Source organism: Balaenoptera borealis, assembly GCF_965194805.1.
Source record: "Balaenoptera borealis genome assembly, chromosome: 1".
Lineage (NCBI taxonomy): Eukaryota > Metazoa > Chordata > Mammalia > Artiodactyla > Balaenopteridae > Balaenoptera > Balaenoptera borealis.
The window spans coordinates 146,610,588-146,624,320 of record NC_138860.1 but is presented as its reverse complement, the minus strand read 5'-3'; the positions used below and the strand labels follow the sequence as shown (position 1 = coordinate 146,624,320).

General features: G+C 44.7%; 1 protein-coding gene and 1 long non-coding RNA gene across 2 annotated transcripts in view; one reads left to right on the top strand and one right to left on the bottom strand.

Moving 5' to 3' along the window:
- Positions 1 to 13,733, bottom strand: part of PLPP3 (phospholipid phosphatase 3) — an 85,141-nt gene that overhangs the window by 26,086 nt on the left and 45,322 nt on the right. Inside the window, exon 3 of the mRNA XM_082358953.1 lies at positions 398 to 678. Coding sequence (XP_082215079.1) covers positions 398 to 678 — 281 coding nt within the window. The remainder of the gene's footprint in view (positions 1 to 397; positions 679 to 13,733) is intronic.
- Positions 685 to 11,853, top strand: LOC309613397. The gene is made up of 2 exons (XR_014235704.1): positions 685 to 4,695; positions 6,671 to 11,853. It is a non-coding gene; the product is annotated as an uncharacterized lncRNA (long non-coding RNA).

Below are 13,733 nucleotides of genomic sequence, written 5' to 3'. Positions count from 1 at the left end.
GCAAGAGAGGGCAGTGTAAGGGCCGTATTCATATCCCCGATACACGTCTGTCCATCTTCCCTCCCTAGACTGTGACCCCGAGAGCAGCACTGCCTTGTTCATTTCTGCATCCTTGGTAGTGGATTGCCTGGAACCCAGCAGGCACCCATGAATGTGTGAATAAACGAAACAAAGAAAGAATGAATGAAGGAATGGACTTAGCAATGCTCTATTGTAACTGTTTATTTACTATCTGTCTCAATCAACTGACTGTGAGTTCCTTAAGAATGTGGACTCTGCTTTACTCATCCATCTAAACCGGGGCCCAGCTCTGAACTTGGTACCCTACTAAGTAGGTGCTCACTGAACTGCCTACAGCAAAGGCATGGACACAGTGCCACGGGAGGTGGGGCCTCACCTGGCTTCCTGGACTTTGCTGTCGTCGCCTCTGCATTTGTAGTTTTGAATGTAGCCCTCGGAGCAGTTGATTTGACTGAAATCAGGGTTGCAGACGCTCAAGAAGTGAGGACGCAGGCGCCCTATGGAGACTTTGGCAATGTCTGTGAAGGACTGGCTGATGGCACAGCCAAAGAGGAAGCAGCCCACTTGCTTATAGAGGGCTGCCACATAGGGATTCTGAATCGTGGACCGGGACTTCTCCTTCAGGTAATAGATGCGGTAGAATTCCCCTGTGATGATCTGAAAGACAATGGATGGGGGGTTAGGCAGTATCAAGACCCATCAACGAAAGTGAGGCTGTAAAGGATATTTACTGACATAAGAGATACTCAGTACATAACTGCAAGTTATAATCTAGAAAATCCCAATTTTCTATTTAAGAAGTATACAGACATAAATATGCATAGGAGAGAAGATTAATGTGCTAACACAGTCATTTTTTCCTTTTTTAAAAAAGTTCTACATGGCCATATAGTACTTTTGTAACAAGAAAAATATGCAATCGAATATATTTATATGTAAATATATAATATACAAAAATACATAATATATAAAAATATATTATACACACACACACACACACGTATATTTGAAAACAAAGAGAGAGACAAATAATGACTTAGCTATTGAAGAATCAAGGTCATGGTCTGAGGGCCTAAGCAAATTTCCGGATTCTGGGATTTGGAGTAAAGGATCACCAACAATGATCTAACTTTACACCGGGCCTCAGTCTGTGCCATGTTGAGCCACGGCCGAGGTTTCTGTGGGAAAGGGCGAATGCCCCCAGACCCAGTCCTGGGTTTGAATCCAGGCTCTGCCACCTACCTGGCGTCCTTCCGAAATAACTTACATCTCTGCAGAGTTACTGCCGGAAATATGGTAACATGGATGGGAAATGCCCTGGGTCATAGAAAGTGATTCTTTCATTTTACTCTCTAGAAGTAGCGCATGATGAAAAGAACACTGGCCTACCAACCAAGAAACTTTTATACAAGGCACTTCAGAGTTTGTGAATGCCCAAGGCCACCTTCATTGTCTCCGCCATCCTGAAGGGCAGTGAGCAAGTCTGGGTTTTCATACCCTTCCTCCATCCCACTGTGCCCACTCCTTAATGCTTAGGGGCGATTTATCACTACTTTAAAAAGAAAAAAAAAAAAAAAAGGGCCACCAACTATTGATTACCTATTGCATACCAGTATTTATTTTTTATATACTTTATTTTATGAACTCCTCAGGACCACCAGGGGGTGGACTGAGGCTGGGGGAGGGAAAGCACCTTAACCAAAACTGTCGGGTTTCACATTAAGAATGGGGGGTGGGCAGCTGACTCAAACTCCTATGCTGCCTACACGGCCGAGGACCAGTTCTGCGCTGGTGATGCACCACCACACAGCCCGCTGCCCTCGTCTTAACTCCGCAGCACAGCCCTGGCCACTTCCTGGATGCAACCAGGGTCCAGGGACAGCGATGTTCAACTCACCACTCACCACAAAGTCCCCTTCACACTTCCTCCCAGGGAAGGCTGATGAGCCACACTTGCCCTTTCAGGGAACAGAGAGCATGTTCGCGACCACAAGGGAAGCAACAGACTGACACATCCGGGCAGTCCTTCTCAAAGTGTCCCGTCATTCTTTTACAGCTGGGGAAGGCGTCGAGGCTAGGGATCTGACCCAAGTGCAAGTCTCGGGGGAGGATGGCCATGAAATGCCAGCTGGGCCCAGGGGCGAGCAGGTGCAGTCATGAGAGCAGCTTACCAGCACCGCTAACATTTACACAGTGATTCTGTGTTTATAAATACTTGATATTTCTAAGTGCTACCCTTTGGTTTCCTAGATCATATTGAGTTTCCTAGATCATATGACTCTATATTAGAGAGAGATGATCGAAGGCCAGTCCGGTCTGGCATCCTGGCTTAGCCATTCCCTGGGAGAACAGGGCGATCAGCTGAATGAACAGATGAATGAAAGGGAGCAGGACGGTGGTCCTCACAGTTGTTTTATTGCAAAATTGGAAATGCCCTCTAAACATTACTAAGAGTCCTTTGACAACATGCTGCAGAGATTAAAATCTGAGAAGCCTAGCCGGTCATAAATGAAAGGCTCCATTATATATGGAAGAAACTGAGGTCCGAATTTAACTCACATCTAAAGATTAGACCCAGGTGTTCTATCTCTCCACCCAGCATTCCTTCCTACCATTCATGGTCTAATTCCCCTTTTGAACCTGTTTATACTTTTACCCTATGTAACCTTACAGGCTAACACATTGCAGATGTTTGTTACCACCATCATGTTCTCTCTTTCTTATTCTTCTTTATTTATAAATCATGCCCACGTGACGTGAGACACAGGGGGGGAAAAGCACTAAACTAGAAGTCAAGGGGCCAGGGCTCAAGTCCCTATTCACTGAGTGACTTGGGATAAGTTAGTTTCTCCATTTGCAAAATGAGGGCGCTAGACTCCGTGATTCATTCCTTCATAACTGCAATGACATTTATTCCCAGCTCTCCTGTGCCACCTCCACAATAGCCTCCCAACCAAACAAAGGTAATAAGCAGTAGCAGAGGAATGGTACTTCCTCGGAGATGACACCACAGGCAAGGAGCAGAACCAAAGCCCCATGAATGATCCCTGCCCTTGGATTGCTCCTGAGTTCCTTGAACCATCCACTGCCACAGATTAAGAAACTGTTTCTAAATTGGCATGGCCTGAGCGTGATTTCCTATCTGATGCTGAAAAAGAACATGAGGGTTCCCATTGCATATCAGCGTTTCTTACATCATTTTATTGATGAATCTCAGGGGAGTCACCTCCCTGCGTCAGTCATCTTAGGGAGAAAGGGTTTGATTACACCTCAAGGACTGTTTTCAGCTCTAACATCCCTTCATTCTAAAACTTCAGTTTTCAGTGCCACAGTCTTGCAAATAGCAAGTTGCTAATTAAAATGCTTCCTCCTTTCATGGGAAGATAAAAAAGAGAATATTTGATGGCCCCTCAAATTCCCAATAACAACCCTAATAATACTAGCAATCTTTTATGGTTCTTTAGCAACTTACAGTTTCATTTAATCTGCAACCTGTGAAGACAATATACCCAGTTTACAGGTGGGAATACTAAGGCACTGAGAAATAGTGACTTATCTGAAGGATGTGAGGCTAGTAAGCTTACAGTGTTAAGAACAGAGCCCAGATATTCTGACTCTCAAGTTCAAAGACCCACAGAAGAAATACATCGAGATCATTTTATTATTTCTATTGTTATTAAAACCAATTTCCACTGTAGAATGGCAACTGCGTATTTTCGAGGACAGGACCAGGCTGAAGCCATTTAGCAGACACATGACTCCAGGACCACATGGCTTCTGGGGCAGCCCTGACAGATCTTGGAGTTAATGAGCAACAAATTATGTATTTTCTCCATCCCCTTGTACAGAAGGGTCGGGGAGTCGACAACACAGCCATAAATCATCATTATGAACCAGCCGGGTTTGGCTTCTTGTAATCCTAACCCTTAAAAGACCATTTAATGAAATTCGGGCTGCCCAAATACCTCACTTCTGCAGAAGAGGCGAGGGCTTAAATTGTTCTCCAACACGTTACACACGTAACTCTGGAGTTCCAGATTTACTGCTTTCGGACTTTATTCATTACTCACAATGTTTTTATTCCCGGGTAATAAAATAAGCTCTTCCCTCCCCCTCCCTCTCCCCCCTGCAAAGGCTCTGTCCCCACTCCCATACTCCGGCCCCTGGAGCCCTCATTTCTGCTTTAGTCAGCAAGGTTGTGATATGTAAATTTCACGGCTGAGAAAAATGCCTTCAATGTCGATCCCTTTCTGAAACAGCAAGCAACAGAGTCTGGGCGTGATGGCAGGCTGCCAGCGAGCAGAGAAGAATTCTCCCCTACCTGCCTTTTAAAGCACTTGGCACAGAATCTGGAAACTAATAAAGTGGGAAAGCATTGCAATTAAGCTACGAGGGGAGAGAAAGGGATCAGTCAATCAGTCCTTGCCCGAGAATGGCCGCAGTCTGGAGGGAGGGAGTCTCCAACTCTCAGACAGCTCCTCTTCCTGTCTTTTCTGGTGTACAAGAGCTCAACTGGCCACATATTCACAAATATCGAACTGTTCCGGAGGGGAAATTTGGAAAAACATTAGGAGAGACATTTTGGAAAGAAGAGAGCACATGGTGGTGAAAGAAGCACTGACTTCGGAGCCAGAAAAACCTTGGTCTGAATCCCATCTCTTACCTTGGACCTAGGTAAGTGACTTCACCTCTCTGGGCTTAGGTCTCCTTGTCTAAGAGTAATATCTTGCCATGTACACACTACTATATTTAAAATAGATAACCAACAAGGACCTACTGTACAGCACAGGGAACTCTGCTCAATATTCTGTAATAACCTAAATGGGAAAAGAATTTGAAAAAGAATAGATACATGTATATAAATAAATGAATCACTTTGCTGTACACCTAAAACTAACACAACATTGTTAATCAACTGTGCTCCAATATAAAATAAAAAAATTTTTTTTAAAAAGCTCAAAAAAAAAAAAAAAGAGTAATGTCTACCTGGCAGGATTGCCAGGGGATTCAAGAAGGTGGTATATCAAATGCCTAGCACCTAGCAGAAGAGCCATGCAAACATTTTTTTTTTTTTTTCTGCCCTTGGAAAAAGAGAAACAAAAAATTAACACAGGCATACCTCATTTTATTGTGCTTTGCAGATTTTGTGGGGTTTTTTGGTTGTTTGTTTTGTTTTGTTTTGTTTTACAAACTGAAGGTTTGTGGCAGCCCTGCGTTAAGCAAGTCTATCGGCACCATTTTTCCAACAGCATTTGCTCAATTCATGTCTCTGTGTATTACGTTTTGGTGATACTCGTAATATTTCCAATTTTTTCATTATTATTATATTTGTTATTGTGATCTGTGATCAGTGGTCTTTACTGTTACCATTGCAAAAAGCTTATGATTCCTGCAAGCCTCAGATGATTGTCGGCATTTTTTTTAGCAATAAAGTGCTTTTTAACTCAGGCATATACATTGATTTTTAGACATAATACGATTGCACACTTAATAGACTACGGTTTAGTGTAAACATAACTTCTACATGCACTGGGGAAACAAAATTTCGTGTGACTTGCTTTGTTGCGATATTCGCTTTATTGTGATGATCTGCAACCGAACCTGCAATATCTCCAGGAAATGCCTGTACTTTTATACAAGTACATCTTTTCCAAGATAGTTCTAAGAGCTCCTTGGAAAGGAACATTCCACACTAAAGAATGTGGAAGTACCACCCCTCCAGGGTAGAACCAGAAAATATGGGTATGGAGATGTTGGTTTTGACCATTTTATCTAGGACATCTTTTTCAGGGGAACAAAGCAGAAGGGAAGTCTAAATGCCAGGCAGTGAGGGCTATTTACAACAGTCCACTCTATAGATTTTCCCAAGAAAAGACTTTTGCACACAGTGTCCCAACAATCCATCTTTCAGAGCCTGAGAACTCATCTTCTTCCCCTGCTGAGTTCGAAGGACAAACTTCCCTATATTCTGATCTGCTTGAATGATAACATCCGCATAGCCTGTTACGGCTTGCAAAACATTTCCCTATCCACTGTGTTATCTGCTTCTCACAACACCCTATGGATACTAAATTATTATCCATACTTTATAAGTGAGTATGACGAAGGCCAGAGAGGCCATTGAATCACCCTCAGGTACAAGGCAAAGGGCAGGGGCAGGGCTGTCGCTGCAGCCTGGGCTTCCCGTGTTCTGTCCAATGGCGTCAAGCTAGCTTTCTCTTAGAAGCCCTAGCAGGTGGTGGCAGGATGGATGTCTCCAGGGAGACAGACGTTCCCTGAGCACCGGGGAAGGTCACGTAACCCTATCAGGCACCTGCACATCTAGATCCCTGCCAGCCACAGAGCACCAAGCTTCCCCTTCACATCTCAGCTCTGTGGATTAATGAACTTCTCTCAGCCCAGAAGAGATTCATTCATTCAACAATCATTAAATGATGGAGAATAATGGAGGATCCTTTTCTTCACATTATATCTCAGTCCCAAGGGAAAGGGAAAATGTAACGTATCTGGGTCCTCCTTCTAAGGATGGAGATAAATGTAGCTGTGTTTTCTTTGGGCTGAATGCTCCATCTACTACAATGAAATGCAGTATCTTTAGTGATGAGAAATAACTGATGAGAAATTTAATATCCCATTCTTCTCCCACTAGGTTGTCTTCAACCTCTTGGCAGGAGATCAGCGCCTGACAGATCGGGAAAGGCAATGGGAACCTAAATCTGTCCAAGGCCACCAGTGGAGTTTCTGGGCTTTATGGGTAGGTCAAAACTCCAATATCTAGAATAATGGACAGCAAAGAAGCCAGAGAGAGGTCACCATAGAAGCTATTTATGGTTGAAATCAGTAGTGGCTGCCCTAAGCCCTAAGCCAGCTTTACAAAGAAGGCAGTTTGAAGCATGAAGCATCGTATTTTCCAAAGTCAGGGACTCACAGCCATGTGTCTCCTAGATGACCAGCTCTGCCTATCTATGCAAGAGTCTCCCGACTGTTCTCTCTGTAGCATTGCCTATTGCCTACCTCTGGTTCCTTTTGACCTTGAATTTCCTAAGGTTCTTAATATCACCACTGTGCTTTTCTTCCTATTTCTCAAACACCTTTCTTCTTCCAGTGGCTCCACTTTTGGGTTCTACCAGATAAAGGTAGGTCTTCCTAGGTTTGTATCCTTGCCTATTCACTGTGATCTCAGCTGCTCCAATAGCTTCAATGATTACCTCTGTGAAGATGACCTTCAGAAGGGCATCTGTCTCTCTCTAGTTCCAGCTTACCATTTACCCCTATCAGTCTTGTTCCAATTTTCTGCCAAATCATCCAAGTAGTTAGTTATCAAACCGATGTTATCAGCATGTCAACCTGACCAAGTCACACTCATTCCAACTTCTGCCCCAAACCTCACTTCTCTTCCCTTCATTTCTACTCAAGATGCCACCAAACATAGAACTGCAAGGACAGGAAATCGTAGACCCCTCCGTCTCCTTTACCCCACTGTCATCAAATTCTGTTCATCTCACGTTTGCCAGGTGTCTCACATCCATTTTTGTCTCTCTCTTCCCCTTGTATTACCACCACTGTGGTTCAGGCCTCATCCTTAACCTTGGTTGGAAAATTGGCCCAGTAGGCTGAAAATACTTTCATCAACCTCTAGGCAATTAATTGGACTAAAAACTCCTCAGCACTCAAGGAGTTTCACAGTCTTGCAGTTATCTCTTCCTACCTTATCTTTGTCTACTCCCTTACACCCTATTTCTCCAGCCAAACGGGTCTGGCTCGACTATTCTTGAAAACACCCTATTGTTTCAGTCATAGTGAAGCCATCCCCTCTGCCTGGATTATCAGGATCTCTGATGAAAGTCTTACCTCTGCTTCAAAGTAGAGCTCAAGTGCCGACTAGTGCACTGGGTTAGAGTTTGGGCTCTTTTACTCAAGAGTCTTGGACAACTGAGCTCTATGACTCTCAGCCCTCTTATGTGTACAAAGGGGGATGATATGATGACAGTACCAAGAGCTCAAGGGTTGTTGTGACATTAAATGGGACAAGTGCTCCATGAAGGATGATGATGATGATGATGAAGCCTTCACCAATGAAAACAACCTTCAGTGATCTTCCTCTCAACTCCCATAGCACTTTATTTACACCTGAGACCATCTATAGCATTTGGCCTGTTTTGTCTTTGAAGCTCTCACCTTTCTGGGGCCCACCACTCTGCACAGCCCTGACTCTCTTCTAGTTCTCAGACCAATTCTTTAGTCTCCTTGAGGATCTAATGGTATAGTCAGTCTTGTACTTGCCCTGCTTCCCCTTTATACCATAAGCTCCAAGGACAGTATCTATGTCTTGTCTATCAGCTTCTAGGCCAAGAGGAAGCCTAGAAGCTGCCTGCTTGTTCTAAGGAAGGTCTCACCCAGAGATGCTGTACAAACCACTTGCTACAAAACACCATCCCACACTGTCAGTCTCGGGCAGTCATCTGCCCGGTGGTCTAGATGTTTCGTCTTCCTCTATACATTGAGCTCTCTACACCAGGAACTAAAGATTTTCTAGCTCACTAAATAAAGAACACTCTGCATAGCCCCTGGCACAGAGGGGGTCTTCAATGTCAGTTCACGTGCTCGGCTCTGAAGCCAGACAGACCTGGGTTTTCATTCCTGCTCCCCATTCATTAAGCAGAGCAACCTCACACCGGCCACATCCCCCTTGTAAGCCTCAGGACCTTCCCTCATTTGTAAAATGGGGTAAATAATACCTACCCCCTGTAGCTGTTGAAGAGGATTTAAGATAAGGCATATTAGTTTCAGGCCCACTAGATAGTTCATCAATGGTATCCGACCCTCTACCCCATCCCCTAACACTGGCTCACGCAAACAGATTTCCCAGCCTCCTAAGCATTATCACTTAAAGTGGAGAATATCATCACCTTCATATTAGATACATATTCCAAATAAACTTGAACCCTTAAGAGTGATAGTAACTAAGGAAGAATTTCTGCAGAGTGTGGGGCGTGGAGGGGAAAGGGAGAAACCTAAATCCTAATCTCAATGCCTGTGTTTGTTACATTGCAAATAGGGCCCCTCCCCCCACCTCACCACCAGGGGTAAGAAGGTCTCAGAAGAACTCTGTAGCTGTCTGATCCAGGATGACACAGTTGAAGGATTAACACGGCCACTCTCTGTTGGTGGTCTTGGTAATTGCACAGATGTAGTGGATTGTAAACTGGGGAACTGGGTCTCCCACCAAGGCACCACTGGGCCAGCTCGACTTCATGTTTTTCAGAGTTGAAGACTCGGCTAACCTTTAATGAGGAAGCAATCTTGGGGAACCTTGTTTTCTTGGCAGTGCTCTCTCAGATAAAGGGAGATGGGGGGGTGGGGAGGAAGTAATGAAGTCCAGATGTGGGCAAACTGAAGCCTGATCCTGAATAAACAAGTCTCGGAGCTATAAGCTCTTCTTCTTGTCTCTCCAGCTAGAAATGTGCATGTGGTAGAAAGCAGGCCCCCATGTGCATCAGGGACCATAGTGAAGATTTTAGGGAGATAAACAGGACACTTGTCCCTGCTTCCTAGGTCCTCTGACATCTTTTGGCCTAATGCTTGTGAGTTTCTGCCCAAAATGCATGACCTTCTCTGTGATTTTCACAAACATATATATTGAGCACCCAAGTCTGTGCCTTGCACTAGCAATACAAAATCAAATCAGACCGGTCCCTACCGTGATGCAGCTAGCAGGATAACGAGGACATAGACAATCAAACAGACATGACAGTTCAACACAGTGACTGCAACGATAGCGGTGGGCCCGGGGACCTCTGGGACCTCTGGAAGGTGGGGGGAGGAGGCAGCCAAGGGATGCTTCCTGGAGAAGAGGTGATATTTGCTTGGTGTTTATTTAGTACTTACCATGCGCAGGAGGAAAAGACCTGATCTCTGCCTTGCAGGAACCTATTATCTAGCTGGGGAGACAAGATGTGGACACATTACAAGGCGATGTGTATTGAAGGTGCTATTTGTCTGCTTGAGATGGGGCAGCTTCTGGCAGTTTAGTGACAAGAGACAACACACAGATTGTTGGGCTGAGGTTCAACACTGCATCCCCAGCACCTGCCACGCCCTGGGGGCTTGATAAGTAATTGTGGAAGGGGAGGCAGCCTTTAGAAGGCAGTAGTGGTGTCATTATTTTTTTAAAAAGCCTTGCCTTAGAATCCGGAGGACTACTGGTCTGGCCCTGCCACTCATTAGTTATGGGAAGGTCACTTCATATCTTGATTCCCAGTTGCCTTAGCTGTACCAATCTACCCCCTAGAATCACTACCAAGTACAAGTAAAAGAATATGCATACGAAGGCTACTTTGTATGCACAGTACAAAGGCTACAGTACGACACTACAGAAAAGAAAAGGCTGATTCTCACTGATGACACACATAATGTCACTTGATTTGACTCCCAGAACTAGCCTATGGAGTTGGTGAACTATTGTCACCAATTTACAGTAAAGGAAGGTATAGCTCTTTTCCAAAGGGGTCAATGGATTGCTCGAAGTTGAAGGACAAGTCACAGAATGGATAAGCTCAGAAGTTAGGCCATGAACCTCAATCAGATGATGCCAAAGCCTGAGCTTTTTCTCTAGTCAGGAATATCATGACAGAGGTCAAAATCAATGGGATCTGAGGAAAAGTAGTGTTTTTACGGCCAGAGGGAGAAGGGGATTCACTTGTGATTCATCATGCTTCAACTCCTAGATATTACGAATCTTTATTAAACCCCTTTCAGGGTCTGACCAAGGCAAGCACTGAGCTCACGTTTATTTAAAAAGAATACTAAGCATTTTTCCATATTAAGATCTTTGCCCATAATTCTCTTCACAGCGCGGTACAAGGCAAATCGAGAGAAAGCTAGATAGGAGATGATATGTACTGTTTTTGCTCCTAATCTCACTGCTGCTAGAGTCATTAAACCCTTACAAGGCAGGGATAGGAACCACTGCCTTGTGGATTTGGAAGGAATTCCTATTATGCTATAATTCCAGAATCTGCGCTACATCTGAAAAAGAGGTCAAAATGACTAGATTTTTCCACATCTCCTGCCATAGAAAGGTGTCTGCTTTCTCTATAACTTCTGATATGTGCATCTCTAAACCACACTCTAAACCCCACTGGCATGCGATTCCTTTGTTGTGGGGACTCTTCAGACTGGAACAAGGGCATCCAAATCAGAAAAGGCTTCTCTTGTTGTTTTGAACAAACCTGACATTCGGTGGGAGGAGACCGGGACAGAAAGTAGCAGGATGATTAGATTTCCAGCTCTGGGTTCCCCTCCACCCTCCCTGACTGTCATTCACGCCCTCTGATCAGAAGCAGATTCTGGACGGGGCCAGCCAGGCTCTCTGGCCAGTCACAGTGGGAGAGAGGGGTTGCTATTACTGCTGAATTCAAGTCGTATAGCTTTTCCAGAATTGAGAATATATATTAATGGGAATTAGTCACTTTTCCTCCAAGGTCTTTGCTTTTCCTTTTTCCCCTGAGTGCTCCGGTCCTTAATGGCAGGTGAGCGGGCAAGCAGACCTCATTAGGAGCCCACCTCTCACACATGCCTCCAACTGAAAGGCAGGAGCAGCTGGATCAGGAGGTAAAAGTTTTCTTGCAAAGAGCACTGGAACGAGAGTCAAGAGACCCGGTTTCTGACGAATAAACTACAAGGAAAGAGCGGGAGATGTGACGAGTCCAAAGACTGGAGGTCCTTTCCTGATGCTACTTATACCGGGTATAAGGTCTTGGGTAAGTCACTTCACGACTTTGTGACTGTTTACTCACTTACAATAAAGATAGTGACCATTTACCTACTATACTGCTTGTGTCGGGCCCTAAGTTACTTTCCATACTTTAGCTCATTTATTTCTGAAAACCTTCGTAAGTAGACATAGAATGTCCATTTCACAGATGAGCCCACTCAAGCGCAGTGAGGTTCATTCCTTTGCTACACGTTCCATAGCAGAGGAGCTCAGGGATGAACCAGCGCTTATGACTTTAACCCCATGAGAAACTGAGGCACCAGAAAACCTCGTGTCAGGGTGGCGGGGGTTTCTACGAGGGAAAAAGGCTTGAACGCGGTCTCAGGTTTCCATGGCACAACAGTAGCCCCTGACAAAGGACACCAATTATTGCCGCATTTGCTTGGCTGGCCTTTTTCCGAACCAGAGGGAAGCCCCACCAAACCGATTTTGCTAACCCTGTGTGGGAGAAGGAAGCATCGCTGCCGCCCTTCCTATATAACCAAGGCCACAGCACATGACCATTTCCAGGAAACCTGGGAGGTCAGGGAGCATTTTAATTAAAACATCCACGTGACACGAGGAGAGAGGCCAGCCACAACTAAGCTCTTCAAAGCAGATTTTTCTTAGAAATGCTAGCATCTCATGAGGAAGAAGGGGCTCTTAGCAAACAGCAGGGAAAGAGCTGCTGACCAGGAATTTTGCTTGAGGAAGGAAGGATGGACCTCAAAGAGGCTACTTGAGCACCCTGGGTCCACCCAGCCCATTGCAGCCAAGCATGTGCCCACGGAAGGGATAGCATTTGATTCCCACAGCAATCCCCAGGAGTGAAGTCAAACAGCACTCTCATTTTACACACGAGGAAAATGAGGCCTAGAAGACCCAGGGATTCACCTAATTCACGTAGCCAGAGGGGCCCCAGGCCTCTGAAGAGTGTCTCTCTCCACGGCACCACATCTAGGAGCAGCCCACTAGGCAAGCCACTGATAATCGCACGTAAAGAGTATGAAGATCACAGAACAACCCTGACACTGTGCTATTCTTATCTCAACCCCTCCCGGGTTAGAGTCGGCTTCTAAAAGCATTCAATTAACTGAGCCTCCAAGTGTCAAAAAACACCTGTTCAAACCTTAGCACAAGATACTGTATTAAGTATTCAGACGTTTTTTCCAGGCAAAGCCATTCTTCCTAGAGAACTCAACCCCGCATTGTTAATTTGGAGCAAAGAGTAAAATTAGATTTTATACTTCTCAGCTTCTGAACACAAAGATCCTTAGTCCACCTTTAAGAAACTACTTCAGTTGCCAAATGGACTGTTTTTCTTTTAAAGGTTGGAAAGAATTCTACTAGCCTCCCTGCCCCCTCCCCAATGTCAAACTGTTGACTGCGTGCCTTGTTTACGATGTTATTAAAAAACAAAGAGGGGTCTCAAAGTTATAAGCAACCCCCAGAGTGGGGAAGTCAAAAGAAAAACTTCATGCACTGTGCTCCATGACCATCAGCAGCTTACATTTGATGCAGAGAAGGCAACAGTAGCTAACTGCCCATCCCACTGAGCACTTGGATAGGATAGCCAACCTCCAAGCCTAAATCAAGCCTGCAAGATGGACAGAGGGTTTGGGAATAAGCCAGGTTTAGGCTCGAATTTTTACTTGCTTTAGACTTTGAGCATGTCACTGAACCCCTCCAAGCTTCTGATCTTCCATTTGAATGAGGGGGATACTAAGCCCTTATTTCACATGCAGTGTTCTGAATATCAACTCCTTCCTTCTTGGCTTGCTATTACAGGCCAAAGATAAGCTTCCAGGCTAGGATGAATACAAAGATGACTCAAGGATTTGAAACAAAGATTTTCGATCTTGGTGGATGTGATCCCATACCCTTTGCCCATATGGCTGAGGTTCAAGGACAAAGAAAAAATTTAGAAAATACTGGAGGTGTGGAATGGATGGCTGTG